The sequence below is a fragment of the Myxine glutinosa genome, chromosome 6, assembly GCF_964187855.1.
Source record: "Myxine glutinosa chromosome 6, kmMyxGlut1.1, whole genome shotgun sequence".
NCBI lineage: Eukaryota > Metazoa > Chordata > Myxini > Myxiniformes > Myxinidae > Myxine > Myxine glutinosa.
Genome location: NC_136266.1, coordinates 143,911,155 through 143,934,472, shown reverse-complemented (window position 1 = coordinate 143,934,472; position 23,318 = coordinate 143,911,155). Strand labels below are relative to the sequence as shown.

At 49.5% G+C, this 23,318-nt stretch overlaps 1 protein-coding gene across 1 annotated transcript in view; it reads right to left on the bottom strand.

Annotated features, from left to right (window-relative positions):
- Positions 1-23,318, bottom strand: part of LOC144892745 (lysosomal amino acid transporter 1 homolog) — a 55,105-nt gene that overhangs the window by 17,644 nt on the left and 14,143 nt on the right. Inside the window, exon 7 of the mRNA XM_078781082.1 lies at positions 11,606-11,788. Coding sequence (XP_078637208.1) covers positions 11,606-11,788 — 183 coding nt within the window. The remainder of the gene's footprint in view (positions 1-11,605; positions 11,789-23,318) is intronic.

Sequence of the window (23,318 nt, the reverse complement as noted above, 5' to 3'; positions counted from 1 at the left end):
CGGGCTTCGCTGAAACGCGCTCTAGGGCTGTTCGCCCACTACTCAAAGTGGGTGCAAAATTTCTCCGCGAAGCTCCGCCCCCTCATGGCCTGCGACACTTTCCCCATGGGCCCGGCCGCCCTGGCGGCCTTCGAGGGCCTTAAAGTCGACATCGCTGGCGCCGCTGTCGCGACGATTGACGAGAGTGCCTCTTTCGTTTTGGAGAGTGATGCCTCGGATCATGCGATAGCGGCGACTCTCTCCCAAGGAGGCCGCCCTGTGGCTTTCTTCTCGCGGACTCTCACCTCCGCCGAGCGGAGGCATTCGTCTGTCGAAAAGTAAGCGTACGCGATCGTCGAATCAATTCGGCGATGGCGGCCGTATCTGCTTGGGCGGAGTTTCCAAATCGTCACGGACCAACAGAGTGTTGCATTTATGTACGACACCTTACATGCTCAGCGCATTAAGAATGAGAAAATCACCCGTTGGCGTATCGAACTCGCCGACTTCTGCTACACCATCAAATACCGCCCGGGGAAGGATAACCTGGTCGCTGACGCCTTATCGAGGCCGGCCACTTGCGCGGGGGTTGTAACTTTGGAGGGGCTGCGCACTTTGCACGGCACTATGTGTCATCCCGGGGTAACGCGCTTTGCGCATTTTGTGCGCGAGGGCAATCTGCCGTACTCGATTGAGGACATCCGCCGCATCTGCCGTGATTGCGCGATCTGTGCGGAACTCAAACCGCGTTTTTATAACCCCCCTATGGGGACACTCGTTAGGGCTACTAGACCGTGGGAGCGCTTGGCGATGGACTTCAAAGGGCCGCTGCCTATGTCGAGCAACTCTCGCTATCTGCTCACTATCGTCGATGAGTATTCCCGATTCCCCTTTGCTTACACGTGCGGGGATATGTCGGCTGCCACGGTTATTCGGTGCCTGCAGAATTTGTTTTCTATGTTCGGGTATCCAGCCTACGTGCATACCGATCGGGGTGCGGTGTTCCTGTCCCAGGAGGTGAGGGGCTACTTGCTCCAGCATAATGTCGCTTCGAGCTACACCATCCCGTACCGGCCCCAAGCGAATGGACAGATCGAACGCTTTAATGGGATTATATGGCGGGCCGTCATGCTAAGCCTTCGGACCCTCGGCCGAGGCCTCGATAAATGGGCGTGGTCACTACCTGCCGCTCTAAACTCGATCCGGGCTCTCCTATGTACTGCCACCAACCAGACTCCTCACGAACGACTGTTCCACCACCCTAGAAGCTCCGGCAGTATCCAATCTTTGCCCAGCTGGCTCGCTGAACCGGGGCCCGCCTATCTCAAACGAGCGGTTCGCGCTAGCAAGTACGACCCCCTTGTTGACAAGGTGCAGGTCCTCCAGGTTAATCCCGAGCATGCTCGCGTGTTAACGGCGGATGGCCGCGAGTCTACTGTCTCCGTACGCCATCTCGCCCCATGTGGGGACGACGACAGGGATATCGACGAACCCGTCTACGAGTCTATGGACTCTATCGAAGCTTCCCCTATGGAACTACCACTGTTACTCCCGTCGTCCCCCACTCCCGTGCCCGAAGGCGCAGGGGCGCCCCCTCCGACTCCCACCTCCGGCGGCTATTCCGACGCGGGGGACTCCGGGCTTGGGGACGCCGTGCCCGGTAGATTCCGAACACGAACTGGCAGGGAAGTTCGCCGCCCCGACCGCTATGGGTGGACCGACTGACGTGGATTGCCGTGACCCATTCGTTTATTGCTGATGCTTGCTTGCAACCTGCCGAGCGGCAGTATAGTTCTAACGGCGGGGAGAATGTAGTGAAATTATACCAAGGTGAACCCAGGGAGGGCTCGCTACGAAAGGGGCGTCTATAAGACCCGGGACAACCGGGGCGCGCGGACACTCCAGCGGAACTCACTGTGACATAGTCCCGTAGAATGAATGGTATGTACGCCCCTAAATGCTGCGCTGACTGTCCTCTCTATTTGACATTGCCATATTGAATCGACCATTGCTCATGAAATACTCTGCCTTTAATGCCTGTTGCATGAATGTATTTTTACAGGATGTACTTCAGATCTAAATGATATTAAACCTACCCAGAGGTCAAGTCGTGTCTGAGCTTGATTTTCACGACAGGGACTTCTGACGTTTGACCTTTTGACCCCGTAATGTAATCCATTTATCTTTTCATCATTATACATACATGTACCAAGTTTGATTTGTTTCCCTTCAGCTGTTTTTAAGCTATTGTGCTACCAAAACCTATTACAGAAACTGACCTTTGATCTCTGAATCAGAAATATAATCAGTTAATCTTTGCATCACAATATATACCCATACCAAGTTTGGTCAAAATCCCATCACTGGTTCACAAGTTATTGTGGCAACAGGATTTTCACCAAACACGACCTTTGACCTTGTGACACCAAAATCGAATCAGTTAATCTTTACGTCATTATACATACCTGCACCAAGTTTGATTTTAAATCCCTTCAGCTGTTCTTAAGTTATAGCGCTAACGAAAACCTATCATGGATAGACAGCCAGACAAAACCCGAAAACAATGCCACTGGTGACCTCGTCGGCGAAGGTATGCAAATTCTCGTATACAGACCTGGATCCTCACCAAAACCTCGTCAATTCGTCCTTGTCACACACCCACCACCAAGTTTCGTCCAAATCTGTCTAACTTTTTGCGATATCTTGCCGTGTATCGTTTTTGGCTCCATCTCCCAATGGTGAAGAATCACTTTTTAAAAAATCAAATGATTCTCATATCCAAATCCATATTCAGATAGTCACAAAAATCGAATCCAATTCAATCCAATCCAGTCCAGTCGTCGTTGTCAGACACCTAACAGGTCCACAAAGTTTCATCCAAATCCGTCCACAACTTTTTGGGATATCCTGCTATGTATCGTTTAGTCTGCTAGAACCGCAAGATCATCTGCATAATCTGCATCTGTAATCTTCTTGGATGGGTATCGCCGACTTTTCCGTTTACTTAGGGTAAATCCAAGTTCATTGTTGGTGTCTATTGCTTTGCGTAGCACATACAACAACAACAACAACAACAACAACAACAACAACAACAACAACATGCATTTTAAGGCCATTTTCCCTGCGAGAGCGGGGGTTAGACTTGCGGGCCCCGTGACAATCTTCTCCATATTGCCCTATTTTCTGCATCTCTCCTTGTTAACTCCCTTGCCCGCATTTCTTCTTCCACCATCTTCAGCCAAGTCTTTGTCTGTCTTCCCCGTCCTCTACTTCCTTCTACATTCATTTCCATCACTCTTCTCAACCAGTCACTTTCATCCTTCCTCAACACATGACCAAACCATCTCAACCTGTTCCTCTTCACAGCATCAATCACAGGCTCTATTCCCATCATCTTTCGCAATTCATCATTTGTCTTCCTCTCTCTCTCAACGATACTCCGCACACCCACCGAACCATTCGCATTTCCACCCTTTCCAGCCTCCGTTGCTGCTCTACATTCATGACCCATGTCTCACGCCCATAAATCATAGCACTTCTCACACATGCAGCATACACCTTTCCCTTCAGCTTCAACGACACTCCCCTCCTCATCAGCACGCCACTCAGTTCCCGAAACTTCTTCCATGCACATCTCACTCGAGCAACCGTTGCCGTGTCTGATCCACCTTCTCCATTCAGCATGTCTCCGAGGTAGCAAAATGTTTTCACACCTTCCAGCTTCACGCCGTCTCCGAGATCCAACTCAACATTTCCTCCATCTGCAGCTCCCTCTGTGCACACCTTAAATTTGAATGTAGCTGCCACACTGGTTAATGACCCTCTCAGACCACTACATTTTTGATGAACCCACTCAGCGCACATTGTACATTGAATGGAGTTCACTCCGACACCCTTCCTGCACACAGCACATGGCCACTTTCCAGTTCTTTCCACCTCACCACATGCTTTACCACTTGCCATCACCTTCATCTTTCCTATATTCATATTCAGACCTTTTGTCTCTATACATTCCTTCCACTTGTTCATCTTTTCCTTCAGTGCATCCATACTTTCCGCAATCAACACCAGATCATCTGCATACAACAACTCCCACGGTAAACCCTCCTTTACGTTCTGAGCCAGCACCTCCATCACAGCTACAAATAGTAGTGGGCTTAGTACCGACCCCTGGTGCACTCCCACCTTCACCTCAAACTCACCACTGTTCCTGTCCTTCGTCCTTACAGCTGTGCGCGCTCTTTTGTACATTGCCATCACTACTCTGATCAACCATTCCTCCACTCCTAACTTCCTCAATGCCCATGTCAATACTTCGCGTGGAACCCTATCGAATGCTTTCTCCAGATCAACAAACCCAAGAAACAACTTCTTCCTCTTCTCAATGTACTTCTCCTGCAACTGCCTCACAATAAAGAGCGCGTCTGTCGTTCCTCTTCCTGGCATAAATCCAAACTGCATTTCGTCGATCTTCACCTTCTTCCTTATCCTCCTCTCCAACACCCTTTCCAATACCTTCATTCCATGCTCCAACAACTTTATCGCTCGGTACGAGCCACACTCCAGAGGGTCACCTTTCTCCTTGTATAGAGGGACGAGGGTACTCAGTTCCCAAATCCACTGGAATGCAGCCTTCTTTCACCACCAGATTACAGATCTCTGTCATTCTCTTCACACCCCAACTTCCTGCTGCCTTCAACATATCTCCCACAACTCCTGTCGGCCCTCCCGCTTTTCTACTCATTGCTTTTATCGCTTCCTCAACTTCCTTCTCAGTTATCTTCTCTGCCGGTCCTAAAACTGGGTTACTCTCTATGTTGCCATCCCATTCATTCTCTGTATTCAACAGCATTTCCATATATCTTTTCCATCTTCCTTTAATTCCATCTGGGTCCACAACGATTTGTCCCACTTCACCCTTCAAGCAACTCACCCCCATCACATCACACCTCTCTTTCGCTATCTGCTTTGCAATCCTGAATACCGCTCTCTGACCCTCTTCCGAATCCAAGCGTTCTCCAAACATTTTCCTACATGCCTCCTGCGTCTTTGCTACCTCTTTCTTTGCAGCCTTCTTGGCTGCCTTATAACTTTCATGCTCTGCTGTTTCTGCTCTCGTACCCTTCGCCTTCTGCCACTCCTTGAACTTCTTCCTCTTCTCGTCAATCCTCTTTCCAACTACATCATCCCACCACCATGTTTCCGAGTGCCTCGGTGGTCCTTTTGTCCATCCACATACCTCACCAACGGCTCCCAACAGACTATCTTTCATTGACATCCAACCACGTTCAAGCTCAACCACATCATCCTCTACCCTACTCAGCCTCTCTTTTAATGCCTCCCTTACTGTCACCTGTTTCAACCTCCACACCTTCATTCTCGGTTGGTACTTCACCCGCCAAGCTCTCCGCGCACCTTTCACCCGTATGTCTCAGACAACCAAGAGGTGCTGTGAAACAGCCTCCTCCCCCGGGATCACCTTTGTGTCCCGGAGGTGCCCCCTATCTCGCCTACGCACCATCAGGTAGTCAACGGTTGTCGTCGACCCACCTGACGTGTATGTAACAAGCTTATTATCCCCTTTCTGGAACTGAGTGTTACAAATCAACAAATCAGCTCCATCAGCAAATTCCAAAATCCTTTCACCTTCTCCATTTCTCACCATATCCGTAACCCCCATGAACTCCCTCAAAACCATCCATACTCCTTCCCACATGTCCATTTAGGTCTCCTCCTACCACAACAACTTCCTCATCTTTCACGTTTTCCATCAGCTTCTCTATCGCACACCAGAACTTGTCCTTCTCTTCATCGCTCCGACCAACCTGCGGAGCATATCCCGAGATTACGTTCACCAAGGGCTTTCCAATCATCATTTTCACCATCATCAACCTATCACTCACTCGAGTCACACTCACCACACTGTCTACAAACTCCTCAGAAAACAGGACACCAACACCATTCACGCCCTCCGGCCACCCTTGCCACACAAACTTGTATTTCTGTGCCTGCCTACCCTTCACCATTCTCACACCACTTCCCTTCCATCTCGTCTCTTGCACACAACATATGTCCACTCTTCTTCTGACCAATACTTCCACCACTTCTCCTGATCTCCCTGTCATTGTCCCTACATTCCATGCCCCAAACCTCAGAAACCGATCTCCACTTCGGGCTGTACCCTGCCCATATGTAGTTGTAATTGTCATGGTTCTCTTTTTGAGGCAATGTTTTTATGGCCGGATGCCCTTCCTGACACCAACCCTCTTTGTCGCCTCTTACGACACGCAGGGATACGGTGTACCTATTCTAACCAGGGTACATAATCGAGACATATTATGAATAAATAGGGAGCGAGGGTATCACCCTGTAAAACTCCTGCCATGATGTAATTAAATTAAATATATAATTAAATATAAATTACATTAAATATATAAAGTATATACATCAAGTATATAATTAAATTAAAGGATTGTAAAAATCGTATAAATAAATAAATTCTGGGTTTTATCGCCATTTTACCAAGGGTCTATTACATCACCTTATCAAACACTACATTAGTTATTCGTGCCAACTGGTCTCCAATAAGCATCTTCAAAACACTACGTTTCCTGTTTGGAATGATTTTCAATTTTGCTTGACTGCCAGAGTAAAAATATTATCTCACTCCTCTCTGCACATGTACGATCGGGATGAATTCAAAGCCAAAGCACGGTAAAACGAAGGACTTGCCTTCCGATTAATGTTCAAAATATAACATTCCATTTAAACTAGAGCGAGAATTGCTATGCAATCCGTGTCCCCGACCGATGTGATATTTTCTAAGTCCAAAAAGGGCATAACTCAAAAACTGATGAAATGCCATGAAACTTTAATCTAACTTATAACAAGGACATTCCGGTATAAAGGACTTCCAGTTGCAGTTGCGGTTCCGGTTCCTTGGGCTGTGTCATGTGCCTTTTGGGCACCTCTGACATCCTTGATAGTTTTTGTCGAATTTCTAGTTTATTTTGCTGTGTATGTGGTTTACTGTGTGATTGTAGTTCGATCTCGTTTTAAAATTGGTGCAAATTTGTGAGTATTAGTCGGATTTTCATACCGTGTTTTTCAAAACCTACCCAGTTCCCTCGTTGGTCATAGTGTGTCCACAAACGTCTTTTCTCTGTACTACCTTTTATTTACACCCCTTACTTCCTCAGAAATTTCTACCCTATGTCTTGAATACCAAAAAAATAAAATAATTATTTAAAAAAGAAACCAAAAAAAAAACCTCACCTCACCATCCAGATCCCCAAATCAACCCCAAACTACCTCCCATGCTCTTTCTTCCATCTCCATCTTTTCCAGCTGATTTCATTTTTCTATCCCCATTCTGTTGGTGAAGTAATTCACCATACTCCTTCATGATATTTCAACCTCTGACTCAAATCTGCTTTCACCTAAAATTAAAAAAAGAATTTGTAAAAAACTATTAATAAAGAAAATAAAAAGAAGGTCCTTCCTCCCATACTAACAAAGTACTTATAATACACCTCCACCTTCCTTCTGAACCTGTTCTGCAATAATCGTCCCCCCAGCATCCCTGCCCTCATTTCAGCGAATACCCAGAGTGTTCACGGTTCTGTTATAAAATGTTTAAACTTCCTTCTCCCGTGTTGCACACTCTTGTATTACAACTTACTCTTCTTCCTTTTCAAAAGGCTGTCTTCAAATCTTTCCGATTCAAAAAATTCAATCCCTTACATTTCTTCCCTTCTCCAATCTCTAACCCCACCTTCATTTCACCCCTCCTCTAATGTTTTCAAACATATCTGACTTGAAAATCTCAAGAAACCCATTTTTGTTTTGGATGAATCGTTCAAAACTAACCCCTTACACCTGCCCTTCAAATCTCCCCCCTAACCCCATTCCTTTCAAAACTACCCCCTCATCTCCCCCTAACCCCTCCCTTCAAAACTCTCCTCACCCCTCCCCCTCCTCAAAGTTGCCTCAACTCATTCACAAAGCTGCCCCTCCCCTCTTCCTCTCTCTTCTAACTCATTCCTCCACCTCCAATCTTCTGCTTCACTGCCCTCTGCCCCCCTATTACTCATCACTGTTCCTCATCACTGTTCCTCATCCCACCACCACCACCAAGCCTTTTGTCCTCTTTCTCATCATGACCTTTCTCCTTGCTCTTCTGCAATCTCCGACACACTGTCAACTGCTCTCTCCAACTCCTCCTCTGCGCCCTCTTCTTACCCTTCCCACCCTCCCCTCTCGTGTTCCTGCTGCTCCCTCTCCTTCATAACGATATGGATCTCAAACATCCGGGACCTTCGCTCAAACCTGGCCGATCTCTCCATACACGTTGCTTCTCAGAAAACTAGACTTCATTTGCTTAACAGAAACTTTCCTCCTTCAAGACGTCCCTGACCTCTTACTATCTCTCTCTGGTTACTCCCTCTTTTGGTGTGACAGACCTGAGCCTCATCCTGGTGGTTGAGTTACACTGTACATAAAAACTATTTTCACTCTCAGTGTACTGCTTGTACACCTCCCAAACACCACAAGTACCTCTGGCTACGGCTTCCCCTCCACTCCCACCTTTTGTTCATATGTGTGCTGTACCGTCCACCAAACAGTAACGACTCCATTTACATCTTGCTGTCCAACAACATGGACCCACTTCTATCCCCTCATCCCAACTCTCTCTTCCTCATATGTGACGATTTCAACTATAATCATGTTAGCTGGTTGGGTGTGGGTACCTCTCGAACCAGCAATGGCACCTCAGCAAAGGGCTTCTGACACTCATTGGGACTAACACAACCTGTCAATTTCCCGACCTGGATCTCAGTCAACATCTTTCAGTCAACATCTTTCAGTCAACATCTTTCAGTCAACATCTTTCAGTCAACATCTTTGAGATCTCAGTCAATTGTTAAAGTGGACATCTTTCCGGCCGTTATCAGAGAGCCTCTTCAGCATTGACGAGTCTGGCAAGGCTTTCAAGCAGCCATCAAACTTCTGGACTGGTCTTCCATCTCCACTGCCTCTGACAAACTCATCCTGGGAATTATTCCAAAGAAAATTGCTCTCATGCACAGATTTATCCTATCTCGTCTTCAGTTGTCATACCCTTCCTCCCGTCCATGGTACACTGAAGCTTGTGGTGAGGCAGTTGCTATGAAGCAACTTGCCTTCACCTCATGGAAGGCAAATCCAACTGAAGGAAATCTCAGTTCCTTTCATAAAGCTCAGAACAAGTGTGTGTACCCTCAGGAGTGCCAGGAAGCACTATCTCTCCACACTCAAGAATGAACTCTCAAACCTGTCTCCTTCCTCCAAATCCTGGTGGCGTCTGGTCCAATCTGTTTCTGGTGTTTGTTCCCCCTCTATCCCCTCCCTTACCTCAAATGCCTACACAGCTGACACCGCACGTGAAAAAGCTGAATGCCTAAACTCTTGTGTTTGCCTCAAAATCTTGTGTCCCAAACCCATCTCTCTCTGTACTCGCCTTACCCAGTAGTACCCAGTTGCTCCTGGACTGTCCTTCTTTCCTGACAAGGTGGAAAAGTTTCTGTCAAACCTCAACTCTGATTCTCCAACTGGACGACACGGCATCACCCCACGGGTCCTAAAAGCCTGCTCTGTCGCTCTATCTCACCCTCTCTCTGTTCTCTTCACCCTCTTTTGCTGAAGCTCATCTGCCATCAGCTTGGAAATCAGCCAACATCACCGCTTTACACAAAAGAGGCGCAAAAACAGATCTCTGCAACGACAGATCAATCAGCCTGGTCCCAATAATCGGCAAGGTCATGGAATCCATCATTGCCTCTGATATCAAATCCTTCCTCTTCTCCAATGGCTTGATCTCTGATCATCAATTTGGATTCAGACCAGGCTACTCTACTCTGGACATGCTGCTTCTGCTGTCTCAACAATGGATGGAGGTCCTCAACACCAAACAGGAAATTAGAGCTGTCTCCCTTGACAAATCTCATGCCTTCGATACTGTCTGGCACCCTGCTCTGCTCACCAAACTCTCCTCTTATGGTATCCATAGAAATCTCCACACAAGGCTTGCAGACCTCCTCTCCTGTCGTAGTCAACATGTGGCTCTAAATGGAATCCTCTCATCAACTCTTCCTGTCCAGGCTGGAGTTCCCCAAGGCAGTGTTCTGAGCCCTGTGCTTTTTCTTGTCTTCATCAATGATCTTTCCGACTCTGGAAAATCCTCTCTATCTCTTTGCTGATGACTCCACTCTCTGCCGCTCCATACCTCATCCCTCAGATCAGCAGTCTGCAGCCTCTTCACTCTCGGCAGACTGGATAAAATCACAAACTGGTCAAACAAGTGGAACATGTCTTTCAATCCTGACAAATCTCACACTCTTACGATGTCTCTCCGAAACAACCATCTGGAAAATACTCCCATCTACTTTCTCAACAATCCTCTCAAATAAGTTCTGTCACTCAAGCTTTTGGGTCTCACCATCAGCCATGATCTTTCCTGGGAAAACCACATTTCGAAGCTGGCCTCCAAAGCCAGTTGCCGACTGGGCATCCTCAATCATGTGAAGTCCTTCCTTGGCACTTCTGAGCTCCTCACCACATACAAAGCTTCCGCAGCTTGATGGAATACTGCTCTCCCCTTTGGGCTGGTGATCCTGTCTCACATCTAGCTCGGCTTCACGCTGTAGAAACCAAAGCTTTTAAAAGAATTGGAATCTCCCATGATGAAGTTGATTGAGGGCCTTTCACTCTCACCGCAGGCAGGTTGTGGTGTTTCTGTCTTCTACTAACTCCTATCTGGCCTTGCTCCCCTTGCTCTGTCTGTGCTCTGTCCCCCAAAATGTTCCTGCAGGACGCACAAGAACCTCTTCTGGTAAAACCGCCAAAATCAAGTTTCTCTGCTCACCTTCACTCTTTCACTCTTTTTTTCCCACCTCTGGAACAAACTCCCCACACTCTCTTCAATCCCACTCCTCCATCCACGTCTTCAAAACAGCTGATCACCACCATCTCTTATCTTTCCCCATCCAAAACCTTGATCTTTTCTACGCACGTTAATCCACCTCCTTCAAATTTTGTTTTCTTTCCGAAAAGTCCCAGTCGTGTCCATGTTGTTTATCCCGTGTACCCTGCTCCAGCCCTCTCCCTTCCACAGATCTCTTGTCCCTGTTCTCTACTGTTGTTGTACTTTCCTCTCTCTCGCCCTCTTGTCTCTTGCTCCCTTTATTATAGGTTCTATGTATTAGCTCTTACACAAGCCTCCACTTAGTATTTTTATTTTTTTTAAGAAGAGAAAAAAAAGAAAGAAAAAAAGAAAAAAAGAAGAAAGGAAGCCATGTAACAGGTTTCAGTTGAATATGTTAAAGGATATGTAGGTAAAGTCTGGAAAACCACAGGTTTGTCTGTCTGGACAGACAAAATAAACCTTTAGTCCCCTCAAGCGAAACCTGTCGGGGACAAATAAGCTGTTCCTCAATCATAAACGGATAAGACGGCCGGACATTAACCAATTGCTTAGCCCCGCTTTTCACGTCATATGGAGGGGTAATAAAACGGACAGGTAAGTACAAAGACAATACGATCCTGAAAGCGATTTGCATTCCTAGATCCCATAGTGGTGGAAGGATACGCAGATGTCCAGTGAAAGTGTTCCAAGGCTCCCGATGATCCAAGGGAGATGCCGGAGAATGTAACATCCTTCGCTCTCAAACTCTGGCTGTTTCAACAAGATGTCAAGGCCATAAGCAAGATTTCCCAGCATGACCAGCATGAACATAATCGGGGACACGCCATCTGTAGACTTTCTCTGAAACTGCAACAAAGAAATGAAACACTTAAAACCAGCAACATTCATTTGCAACCTTATTCCAATTCCTAATCTTTAGCGAGTCGGATACAATTACAAGTGAATAAAAAAAAAATTATGCTAAATTAAAAAGGCAATGTAGGGATGACAAACAACAGTCTAAAAAAGGTCCCAAAAAAGATAGGGATGATGTTGGTTTAGAGAGTAGCAAACAGTATTGCCATCACATAACAATCCCTACATCACTGCCTCCAGACTATTGTCTAGGCCTTGGCCAAGCTAAAAGTATTAGAAGCTCCTATATTTCATTTCTGCATAAGTAAAACAAGCTCCTATATAATTTCAGGGACTTCTTGCAGCCTCAGTTGTCTTTCCTACTTTTCTTTTTATCAACGTAGAGTAACCAATCACAAATGGATATAATTATAGAATGCTGTTATTAGAGATGTCCATGCAGTTTGTAAGAAGTTGATGATCATGTACTTATATTATAACATTGTACTTGGGCTGCTAATTTGTAGAGTCTCAGTATGTGGCTACACTACAAGAGTAATCAAGTACTGGTGTAACCAGTGGAGTAAACTTGAAGCAGTAATTTGCAGTAATTGATGTAGAAGCTTGATGTAGAATTAGTAGAAGCTTGAAGCAGTAATTTGCAGTAATTGATGTAGAAGCTTGATGTAGAATTAGTAGAAGCTTGAAGCAGTAATTGATGAAGTGTAAATGAGGCGGTGATGTAGGGATTGTTATGTGATGGCAATACTGTTAGCTACTCTCTAAATCAACATCATCCCTATCTTGTTTAATACCTTTTTTCAACTGAAGTTTGTCATCCCCACATTGCCTTTTTAATTTAGCATAAATTTTTTTATTCACTTGTTTCTGTAATTTTTTACAATGTGTAATAATGAAGGAGCTGGGGCTCCCACGTCGATCGGAAGAATGGACGCGACAAAAAGCTGGAATTCATCCGAGTTGCTTTAATCAAATCAAACACTCAGGCACTCTGAAAACCCGTTTATCGGGCAGCAATATATATAACTATTATCCCGGAGGGTTTGCCCAGGCCCGGCGCCAGGGGGCGTGGCCCCGCGTCCTGGCTGCGGCCTGGCAAGTTGAGGGCGAGCCTGCCCGGGCATGCCCGGGCGTCCCGACCGAGGCCTGGCAAGTTGAGCGCGGGCCTGCCCGGGCGTCCTGGACGAGCCCGGCATGGTGATCGCTCCGCGTCCTTGATAGGTGCAAGGCGATTGTGAAAACCCAGCGGCAGCCGCTACACACGTCCCCCCAGAATCGACTTGCACCGGCAGGGTCAATTTGAGGGGGGTCCTGATGACCCGGCCGAAGCGACCCCTGGCGGGTCGTGGGAGGGGGTCCGGTGAGGTGGTGGGCAGTCGAGTGGGGGGCACCGTGGACGGGGGGCGGCCTCGCCGCGGCGGAAGGGCCACCCGTGGTGGGTGGTCGACGTCCACGTGCGCCGGCTTGAGGCGGTCCACCGCAATCCGGTCCGACCTGCCGCCGATGTCGATGACGAACGACTTGTCGTCCCGTCGCAGCACCCGGAAGGGCCCGTCGTACGGCGGCTGGAGTGGCCACCGATGTGCGTCGTGACGCACAAAAACATACTCCGCTGTGCGGAGTGCTGGGGGGACGTAGGACTGGGGGTCACCGTGGTGGGATGTTGGCACGGGGGCAAACCGTCGGGCGGCCTCCTGGAGGTCCGAGCGCTGGTGAGCTGCGGACCAGGGACTGGTAGCGTCGGGCACGAATTCGCCCGGGACGCGTAGCGCCTGGCCATAGACAAGCTCGGCGGTGGATGCCTGGAGGTCCTCCTTGGGGGCCGTGCGGAGGCCCAAAAGGACCCACGGCAGCCGGTCGGCCCAACCGCCGTCTTGAAGGCCGGCCATGAGCGCGGCCTTCATGGAGCGGTGGAATCGCTCGCACAACCCGTTTGCTTGGGGGTGGTAGATCGTAGTACGGTGGAGCTTGACCCCCAGGTTGCGGGCGACCGCGCCCCACAGCTCGGAAGTGAACTGTGGTCCGCGATCTGACGAGATGTCCGCCGGTGCGCCGAAGCGGGCGACCCAGGTGGCGATGAAAGCCAGCGCCACGTCGGCGGTGGTGGTGGAGACGAGGGGAACGGCCTCCGGCCACCTGGTGGTCCTGTCCACCATGGTGAGCAGGTGTGTGAACCCCCGTGACGGGGGGAGGGGGCCCACCAGATCCACGTTGACGTGGTCGAAACGTCGTTCGGGCACGGTGAAAGGTGCCAGCGGGGCCTGGGTGTGTCGGTGGACCTTGGCCCGTTGGCAGGCCGTGCAGGTGCTGGTCCAATCGCGGACGTCCCGACGAAGGCCGTGCCAGACGAAACGCGCCGACACCAGCTTCTGGGAAGCTTTCCGGCCCGGGTGGGAAAGGCCGTGGAGGGAGGCGAAGATGCGGCGTTGCCAGGTGACGGGCACGATGGGGCGAGGCTGGCCTTGGGAGACGTCGCAGAGCAGGACAGTGTCCGCGCAGGGGATGTCGGCCAGGCGGAGGCCCGTGTCCGCCGCCCGGAGGGCTTGCACCGTGGTGTCGGTGGTTTGGTCCGCCGCCATAAGCGCAAAATCCACGCCCAGGTGGACCGCGTTCGCGCTGGCCCGGGAAAGACAGTCGGCCATGGCGTTGTTTTTGCCGGCGACGTGCCGGATGTCCGTGGTAAACTCCGACACGGCGGAGAGGTGGCGCTGTTGGCGGGCCGACCATGGCTCCGTGACCTTGGCCATGGCGTAAACCAACGGCTTGTGGTCGACGAACGCCGTGAAAGGTCGGCCCTCTAGGAGGTGGCGGAAATGGCGGACGGCCAGGTGTAGACCGAGGAGCTCCCGGTCAAACGTGCTGTATTTGAGCTCGTTCGGCCGGAGCTGCCGGCTGAAAAAAGCGAGTGGCTGCCAAACCCCGTTCACCCATTGCTCATGTACGGCGCCCACCGCGTAGTCGGAGGCATCCGTGGTGAGGGCGATGGGAGCGTTGAGCACCGGGTGAGCGAGCAGTGTTGCGTCGGCGAGGGCCCGCTTTGAGCGTTGGAAGGCCGCATCCATTGCTGCGGACCAGGCGATGTCGTGCTTGGCCGGCTTGCCCCGGAGGGCTTCGTAGAGGGGCCGCATGAGTTGAGCAGCGCGGGGCACGAAGCGGTGATAAAAATTCACCATTCCCAGGAATTCCTGCAGGGCCTTTATGGTGCGGGGACGCGGGAACGTGGTGATGGCCTCGACCTTGGTTGGCAGTGGCACGGCCCCGTTCTTGGTGATGTGGTGGCCCAAAAAATCAACGGCCGTCGTGCCGAAGTGGCATTTGGCCGGGTTGACGATGAGGCCGTGCTCGCTGAGGCGCCCGAACAGTGTTCGGAGGTGGAGGAGGTGCTCGGCCCGGGACGTGCTGGCGACGAGGATGTCGTCCAGGTAAACGAAAAGGAACGGCAGGTCACGCAGCACGCCGTCCATCAAGCGCTGGAACGCCTGAGCCGCGTTCTTGAGACCAAACGGCATCTGCAAGAATTCGAATAAGCCGAACGGCGTGATGACTGCCGTTTTAGGGACGTCGGCCGCCCTGACAGGTACCTGGTGATATCCCCGTATGAGATCAATTTTCGAAAAAATGACCCGTCCCGCGAGACGGGCGGAGAAGTCTTGGATATGCGGGATCGGGTACCTGTCGGGGGTGGTAGCGTCATTGAGACGGCGGTAGTCGCCACACGGGCGCCATCCACCCCCCGGCTTGGGCACGATGTGCAGTGGCGAGGCCCACGCGCTATCGGAGCGCCGCACGATGCCGAGGTGCTCCAACGCGTCGAATTCGGCCTTCGCTACGGCGAGCTTGGCTGGGTCGAGGCGGCGGGCCCTGGCGTAGACCGGCGGGCCCGTGGTTGGTATGTGGTGCTCGATCCCATGCCGTACTGCGACGGCCGAAAACGTCGGCCGCGTGAGGGCCGGGAACTCCGTGAGCAGGCGAGCAAACTCGTTCGCCGCCGGGACGGTGCATGCCAGCTCGGTCGGCGCGGAGCTGCTCAATGTGCATACCAGGGAGCTGAAGGTTTCGGCGTTGATTAAACGACGCCGTTGGACGTCCACCAGCAGTCCGTGTGCGCAGAGGAAGTCGGCGCCTAGCAGAGCCATGGGCACGTTTGCGGTTACAAACGTCCAAGCAAAGCGTTGGCCGCCAAAGCAGAGGGTGACGTTGCGCGGGCCGAAGGTGCGGATGGTCGATCCGTTGGCCGCAACCAAGGAGGGGCCGCAAACCGCGGATTGCCTGTCCTGGTCAGAGGCGGGTATGACGCTCAGTTGGGCACCGGTGTCGCACAGGAAGCGCCGTCCGGACGCTTTATCCGTGATGAACAGTAAGTTGCCCGTGTGGCCGGCGCTCATGGCTGGTAATGAACGCCGGCCCGGCCGTTTCCCGGCCTGCCGAAGGTGCACGGGGGTCGGCATGTCCGGGCCTTCTGTCCGAACCTGGCATGATAGTAACACCATGCTTGGTCAGGTGGAGGCCCCGGTCGTCGTGCTGCAGATGGTCGGCGCGGTGTAGCGGCCGCCAATTGCGTCGGCAGTTCGGCCGTCGACCGTGCCGGGTGCTCGGGCGCCATGGGTGTTGCGTCGGACGGCGGTGGGTCCCATGTCGCCGCTGCGACGCGCTGTCCTGCGGCGGAGATCTTGTCGGCTTCTCTGGCAAGAGCCCGGGGATCTGTGATCGTCGTGCTTGCCAGGGCGAGGCGTACCGGGTTAGGCAGCTGACGGAGGAACAGCTCCCGGAACAGGAATGCCGGAGAGTGCTCGCCGAGCAGTGAAAGCATGTAGTCCATTCGCTCGGAAGGGCGCGTGTCGCCGAGCTCAGGCAGTTCGAGCAGACGCCGTGCGCGTTCCGCCGATGGGAGGGCGAAAGCATCGAGGAGAAGCTTCTTAATCGCGCCGTATTTGTCAGCGGCTGGCGGGCTCTCGAGGAGGCTCAGGGCGCGGGACGCGGTAGCCGAACCGAGCGCAGCTACCACATGGTGGAAGCGGGTGTCGTCGGCCGTGATGCCTCGCAGGGCGAACAGGGACTCCGCCTGTGCGAACCAAACCGCCGCGTGAGCCTCCCAGAAGGTAGGCAGTTTAAGGGCGACTGCCGTGTCCATGTCGGTAGGTCACCAATGAAGGAGCTGGGGCTCCCACGTCGATCGGAAGAATGGACGCGACAAAAAGCTGGAATTCATCCGAGTTGCTTTAATCAAATCAAACACTCAGGCACTCTGAAAACCCGTTTATCGGGCAGCAATATATATAACTATTATCCCGGAGGGTTTGCCCAGGCCCGGCGCCAGGGGGCGTGGCCCTCAACCAACTACTCGTGTGTTTCGGGACATTAACACACGCCCGGTGCAAAGCCTTCAAAATGTGCGCATTCTCCATGAACACTTTGTGGATCATTTATTTTAAAAGGAAAATAATGCATTCTCGTTTATTTATGGAAATTCTTTGTTACATTACCCGTGTACTTTATGTGCTCCCGAGCAGTCTCCAAGCACAAACAATGCCATAAAAAGACTCACTTGAAGGCCATGATGAAACAGTGTCCTCCCACCTTGACGCAGACAGCCAAAGATAGACAGCCTGATCTAACATGGGAGTGTAATATTTGCTGCTAGAGTTAGACAAACAGCTAGACAGCCTGGCTGCGGCCTGGCAAGTTGAGGGTGAGCCTGCCCGGGCATGCCCGGGCGTCCCGACCGAGGCCTGGCAAGTTGAGCGCGGGCCTGCCCGGGCGTCCTGGACGAGCCCGGCATGGTGATCGCTCCGCGTCCTTGATAGGTGCAAGGCGATTGTGAAAACCCAGCGGCAGCCGCTACAATAACACAATGGTGTATGGTACTCAGAGGATACCCAATCCTGGAGCAAAATTGTCAAGATATCTTGGTCAGCAGTCAAACACTGCACATGTGTTCCTATATTGTCTTACGTAACCCTGACTATCTTGCAGCTCTGTCTTATTGCTCGTTTCTCAAAGAGTAATGTCTTCATCCAGCCTCATGCCACACAATGACCTGCACTTAGAAACGGCCAAAATAGTGACTGTGGATTTACAGTTGAGAGAACAACATCAAAGTGATCATGCTGCAGCCTAATGTACATAGCCATCTGCGTGACATTTTCATGCAAATTTTTGTCAACATGCATAGGGGAGTACCTTACCCAATCCATACTCTCGCTGTTGTACACATACACTGGGGTATTCAGCAAATATGCGAGAGTAAGAATTTCGTTTTCTGTACCTCAAGTACCTGCACTGTCCATACGAGAAGCTCTTATGTAGGCTTCAACACTGGACACACCAGTGCGAAGTATGAATGGCTCAATATCAGACGTGTGTGTGTGTCAATTGCAGAATGCACAGCTCCATGTTGTTGTTGCGAGCCAGTGATATGTGCAAATGAGCGAAATAAACAGTTACCGTCATCCTTGATTTTTTTTGAAATCTGTGATGGTCTGGACATGTAAGAATCACATCTGGACCACCACAACTCATACCATTGGACCTGATGAAAACGAGACCGAGCATATTGCATGCTGAGCGCTGCCATTCCTCAGTGATGGTCTAGTGCCTATGATCAGGCCATTCCTGTATATTGGCTGTCTGGGAGTAACTGTTATTAACAGGTTTCCTTTTCTTGTCCAACTTTTCATCATTGACATTCTGCTGTGAATTGGTGCGTTTGTTTTTCCCAGGTGGGTTAGCACTTGAACTGCAAAACTCTTTAATCGAGATGACCACATCATAATGACTGCCCATGTGTCTCAGGTAGATGGACTTAGCTGCAACGGCCACAGCCAACATTCTGTCTACATTGTGGGGTCCATAATCAGTTCCAGTTCCGTGGTACCACTGAGAAGGAAAACACACACATTTTGGTCAAATGTGCAAAGGTAAGCAGTTCGAGATCCATGCCTAAAGCATACCTGTCCATCTTGCTTTGCTAGATGTACTCATCCATGCTTGAACAAGTGCCCAGTCCCAAATAGCTTTTGATATGTCCCAGCATACAGGGGGCAATATCTCTCATGTGCTGGACTATTTTAGCATGGACTGCCTCATGGTGGTCTTCAGAACCTGTCACAACAAATGACAGCAAGCAGAACATGCAGTTCCCATCTGGCATTATACCTTTGATCTTAAGCACGTCTGGACGAGTGAAAGGCAAGTCATGAGCACCAACACTCACTCCATTTGGTTTCTCAAACGGAAGACATAGCTGCACAAGCATTCCACTACCACTCTGCATCAACTGAGTGGAATTGAAATGGCCAAACTCGCTTCTCAGGCTCAGTGTTTCCTTGTGGCTTCTCATTCCACAACTTAGACTTACCTTTGTCAATTCCAGTCTTAGCAGAGTTGTAAGTCTTTCGCTCTGCAACACGGGCATGAAGCTTCATCTTGGCGGAGTTGGAAGCCTTTCGTTCTGCAGCACAAGTACATTGCTTTTTTGCAGTTGGCTCATCGTTTTGGCACACACCAATAAGCTTGCGCTTTTTGGTGGCAGATGCAGCAGGGATGTCATACAAGGGAAGGTCTTTTCTGAAGAGTTCCCTCAATCTCCTTGACACATTTTGTATTGATCTGAATAGATGCTGGGTCAAATGAAACGAGGTGCAACCCTACCAGCGTTTTCACTCTAGACAGTGCAACATAGGCCATTCCGTCAGCAAATACCTTATCAGAAAGGTTTACAATTGCACAATCCAAAGACAGCCCTTGACATTTGTGTATAGTCATGGCATAAGCCAAAATAAGCGGGAACTCGGTGCGATACACATAGTAGTTTATCACTATGAATTTTCCCTTCACTTTCTCAGTCACAGGGACTGCTCAGGTGGCCAAACGTGACAGATATGCGACCTGGTAGTACACTACTCACAATAAGTTAGGGATATTGGCAGGTTCTTCGGTGTGGTTGATTTTGTGTATTAATTATGTTGAAAAAGGTTGTTGGTCCTAATTCTATGGTTATTAATGAGTGTGAAAAAACAGCATTCTTGATTTCAATACCGTAACCCTAACCCCTATAAAAAAAAAATAAACACTCCCACAATGTCCCTAACTTATTGTGAATAGTATACATCAACGATGGTGCCTATGGCACCATTGACTAGGCCTTCGTTGACATTTAAGTTGGGCCTGAGCATGACTCTCACCAACTGCTAGGTTCAAAACAGCTTCCAGTCCTGCTGTGTTGTTGGTCATTATTGAGGTTGTTCAGCTGTTTAGCTGCCTTGTCATGCCACTTGGCTGTACTTTTAGTTTCGTCAACCTGGTCGGTGCATTGTATTACATGCTTTTCAGAGTCCAACTGATTAAGCATGTCGCAATTCACCTTATTGCACTGTTTGAGTGGGAAAGAGACAGACTGGACTCATTCATGAATTCTGGAGATCATGAAATGTTTCCAAGACTGTGCCATCAACAACCCGTTCTTGAAGGGTAGCAATGCTTTCTTCAGTCAGACAACCACATCTCACACAATCCAGCATAGACGAGAATTTGCCATCCTTCTTCTGTCGTTCATCGATGGTGAGCTCATCATACACTACAGAGTCGTTCCAAATGTTAACAGATGTTGCACATCCCAGTTTGTGGCACATTGCCTTCTTGTCCATCACCTCAAACACAGGATTGCCATTGACTGGCTGCAGTTGGAGCAAATCACCAACAAAGAAGACACTGATAGTTCCAAACCACTTGTCTCCCCCAAACAGCTCTTCCAGCCTCAGGTGAATATATGCCAAGTTGAGGCTGGAAACCATTGAAACTTCGTCAATGATCAGAATTTACAAGCTCCGAAGTGTGCTCTTCAGGACTTTCTGGGCTGCTTTAGACAGTGACCAGTAGCCTGCTTCCTTGCCTTCGTGCTCTGCTGTAACTGAAACAGCCGGTGAATAGTCACACCACCAACATTGAAAACAGCCAAGCCAGTGGGTGCAGCAATGGCACACTTCAAATCGTCAGATGGCCACATATCAACCAGAGCCTTTACACCCTCGATGAGAAATGACTTCCCAGTGCCCCCGACACCACTAATGAACATTCTCAAAGGCTTGATGTCACAGTGACATTTATTGGCTTCATGTTGACATTTATGTTGAAGGTGACTCCACGTTTTCAAAGATGCGCCTCTGATCGTCATTTAACATTGTGACCCTCTCTTTGAGTCAGTTTGATGGATGTATTGGCATTCATGCCGGACATGTCTCGCATAGCAGCCTTAGCTTCGCCAAACAACTGAGGATTGTCGTCCTCCTTAATGTTATTTTGTTCTCCTCCATCTGCCCGTCTGACTTAATCAATTTTCTTGACAGTTGCCTAAGCTTTAAGCAGAGTCTGCAGTCGTGAGTGATATGCCAAACAGTCAATTTACTGGCAAGAGGCGATAAAATGCTTCCTCAGCAGTTTCATTCTCTTTGAGAAGAGAACTTTCGTCTCTGAAGGGTACGAAGAGAAGAATCAGGGAATAGAAGTCGTCTTGTCTCTGATCTTCCCTTTCAGGATCAAAAAGCATGTGATTTACCAGTCTGGGCTTGGACAGCTTTCTGTAAAATCTATCCCCATTGCTGTCTTTGCTGTACCAGTCATAGTTGGCCACAAAGTAATGCAGACACACGTCCTCAAGGTCGTCTGGTCTGCCGGGATAGTGGTTACTGTAGAGGTTTTGCTCAAAAATTTTCACTGTCTGGGTCAATCTCACGACGTTGTTTGAGCACCTTGTGGTTTTTCAACCTGCGACTCCTCGTGAGGTATCAAAACAGATATCCGCTTTACATCAGATTTTTCAGAGATGATCTCCAAGCAAGATAGAGTCTTCGTACAAACCACACTCTGAGCACAAAACTCACACCAAAGCTCCACAGCAGACTGTAGACGCTCTTGGATTCACTAACTTCCTGCCAGATGTCGTGCATGTTGCTCATTTCAGCTTTTGTGACATAACTGGTCACATAGTGTGCAAGAGCCAAGGAGGATTCAGACACAAATTGTATGTCTAAGTTGGCTTTCCACAGATAGAGGAGCAGAGGATTGTAGGCGTTGACCCTAATCTCTGACTCCGCAAGAGATCTGACTCTTTGAATCTCTGAATCTATGCAGAATCTGAATCGAAACAGAATCTCTGACTCTCTGACTCCGCACATGCAAGCTAGTATATTTTCTGGCGTTTTTTTCCAGCTTTTCCTCCACACAGTGCAACTTTGCAGTTTCACACGCTTCACGTGGAAACCCAAATTTGCAATTGGTAATGAAAGTGCTGCCACGCTTGCGCCTAACTTTGCAGTAGGCACTACACTTGTGTAGCTGGTACGTAGTGACTAGGGCATAGAGGTCAGGATTGTTTTCCTGGTCTGGAATGTGGCAGGTAATCGTGGATGGGATGATGGTCATGTGGATTTTTTGAGGGGCTTTGGACGTTTGACTCAAAGCTGCAACGAGGGGATTTCCCAGGCAAGAGCTTGAATGCCTGACATTTTGAGAAGTGAAAGATATTCATGGCACCTTGGATGGTGGAAGTTGAGGATTGATTGACTGCTCTGGAAAAATGAGGCAGCAACAGACAGGTGGCTATAGAAGGCCTCATTCCACATAGAGGCCAGATCACCTCTGTATGGTGGCGTGACCCCGGTGGAGAGTTCACTTTGGGTGAAATTATTTGAAGAGACCTCAGAGGTCAGTGAGAACACAAAACCAGAATGGGACCACACAAGTGTGGATCGTTCCACCCTCCATCATCCTCATGCCTGTATGTTGGTGGGTACCTTCATTGGGGTGTCTCATAGTGCTGATCGTTCCCTCCTCCATCACCCTCGTGCCGGCCATTTGACTGCTGTCGTTGAGGCAATACCCTGAGAGCGAACTTAGCGATTCTGAGTTAGAATTAATGCCAACACAGGTTTCTTATTCATGGGGGAGTAGGTCCGTTGGCCTGATCTGGTTTTCCCATTTCTTTCCATCATATCATACATCTCTTCTTCAAATACATACACATACACATTTCTTTATTTCATTTTATTGTAACCAATAATTAAATCAGTTTGACCCCCATGTTTTGCTTTGCATTTTTGCCTGTCGTAACACTAACCTATCACGTACAGACGGATGGATGGATGGATTGATAACCCGAAAACCATGTCCCCGGCAACTTCGTTGGTGCAGGCCTAACTCAAAGTACTCGCACCCTACAGGAGCCGCCAGGGGGTTCATGTTATCCTTACAATTATTAACACCAGAGCAGAGTGCCCACCTTACAGGCGATGCTGTTCCAAGCCTGAAACACGTTGTTTTATTGCCCTTTATTTGGGTGGTGTATAGACAACATAATGCTGCCTCAATCACTCCCAAAAAAATTAACTGAACCCAGGTTGCGTATATGGAGCAAAATCATGCATACTGTGCTTATGTGCATATATAATACATCGTGGCTATATAGCCGTGATATTTCCAACTGATTACATTGCAGACGAGATCATTTACACAGAAAAATAAATGC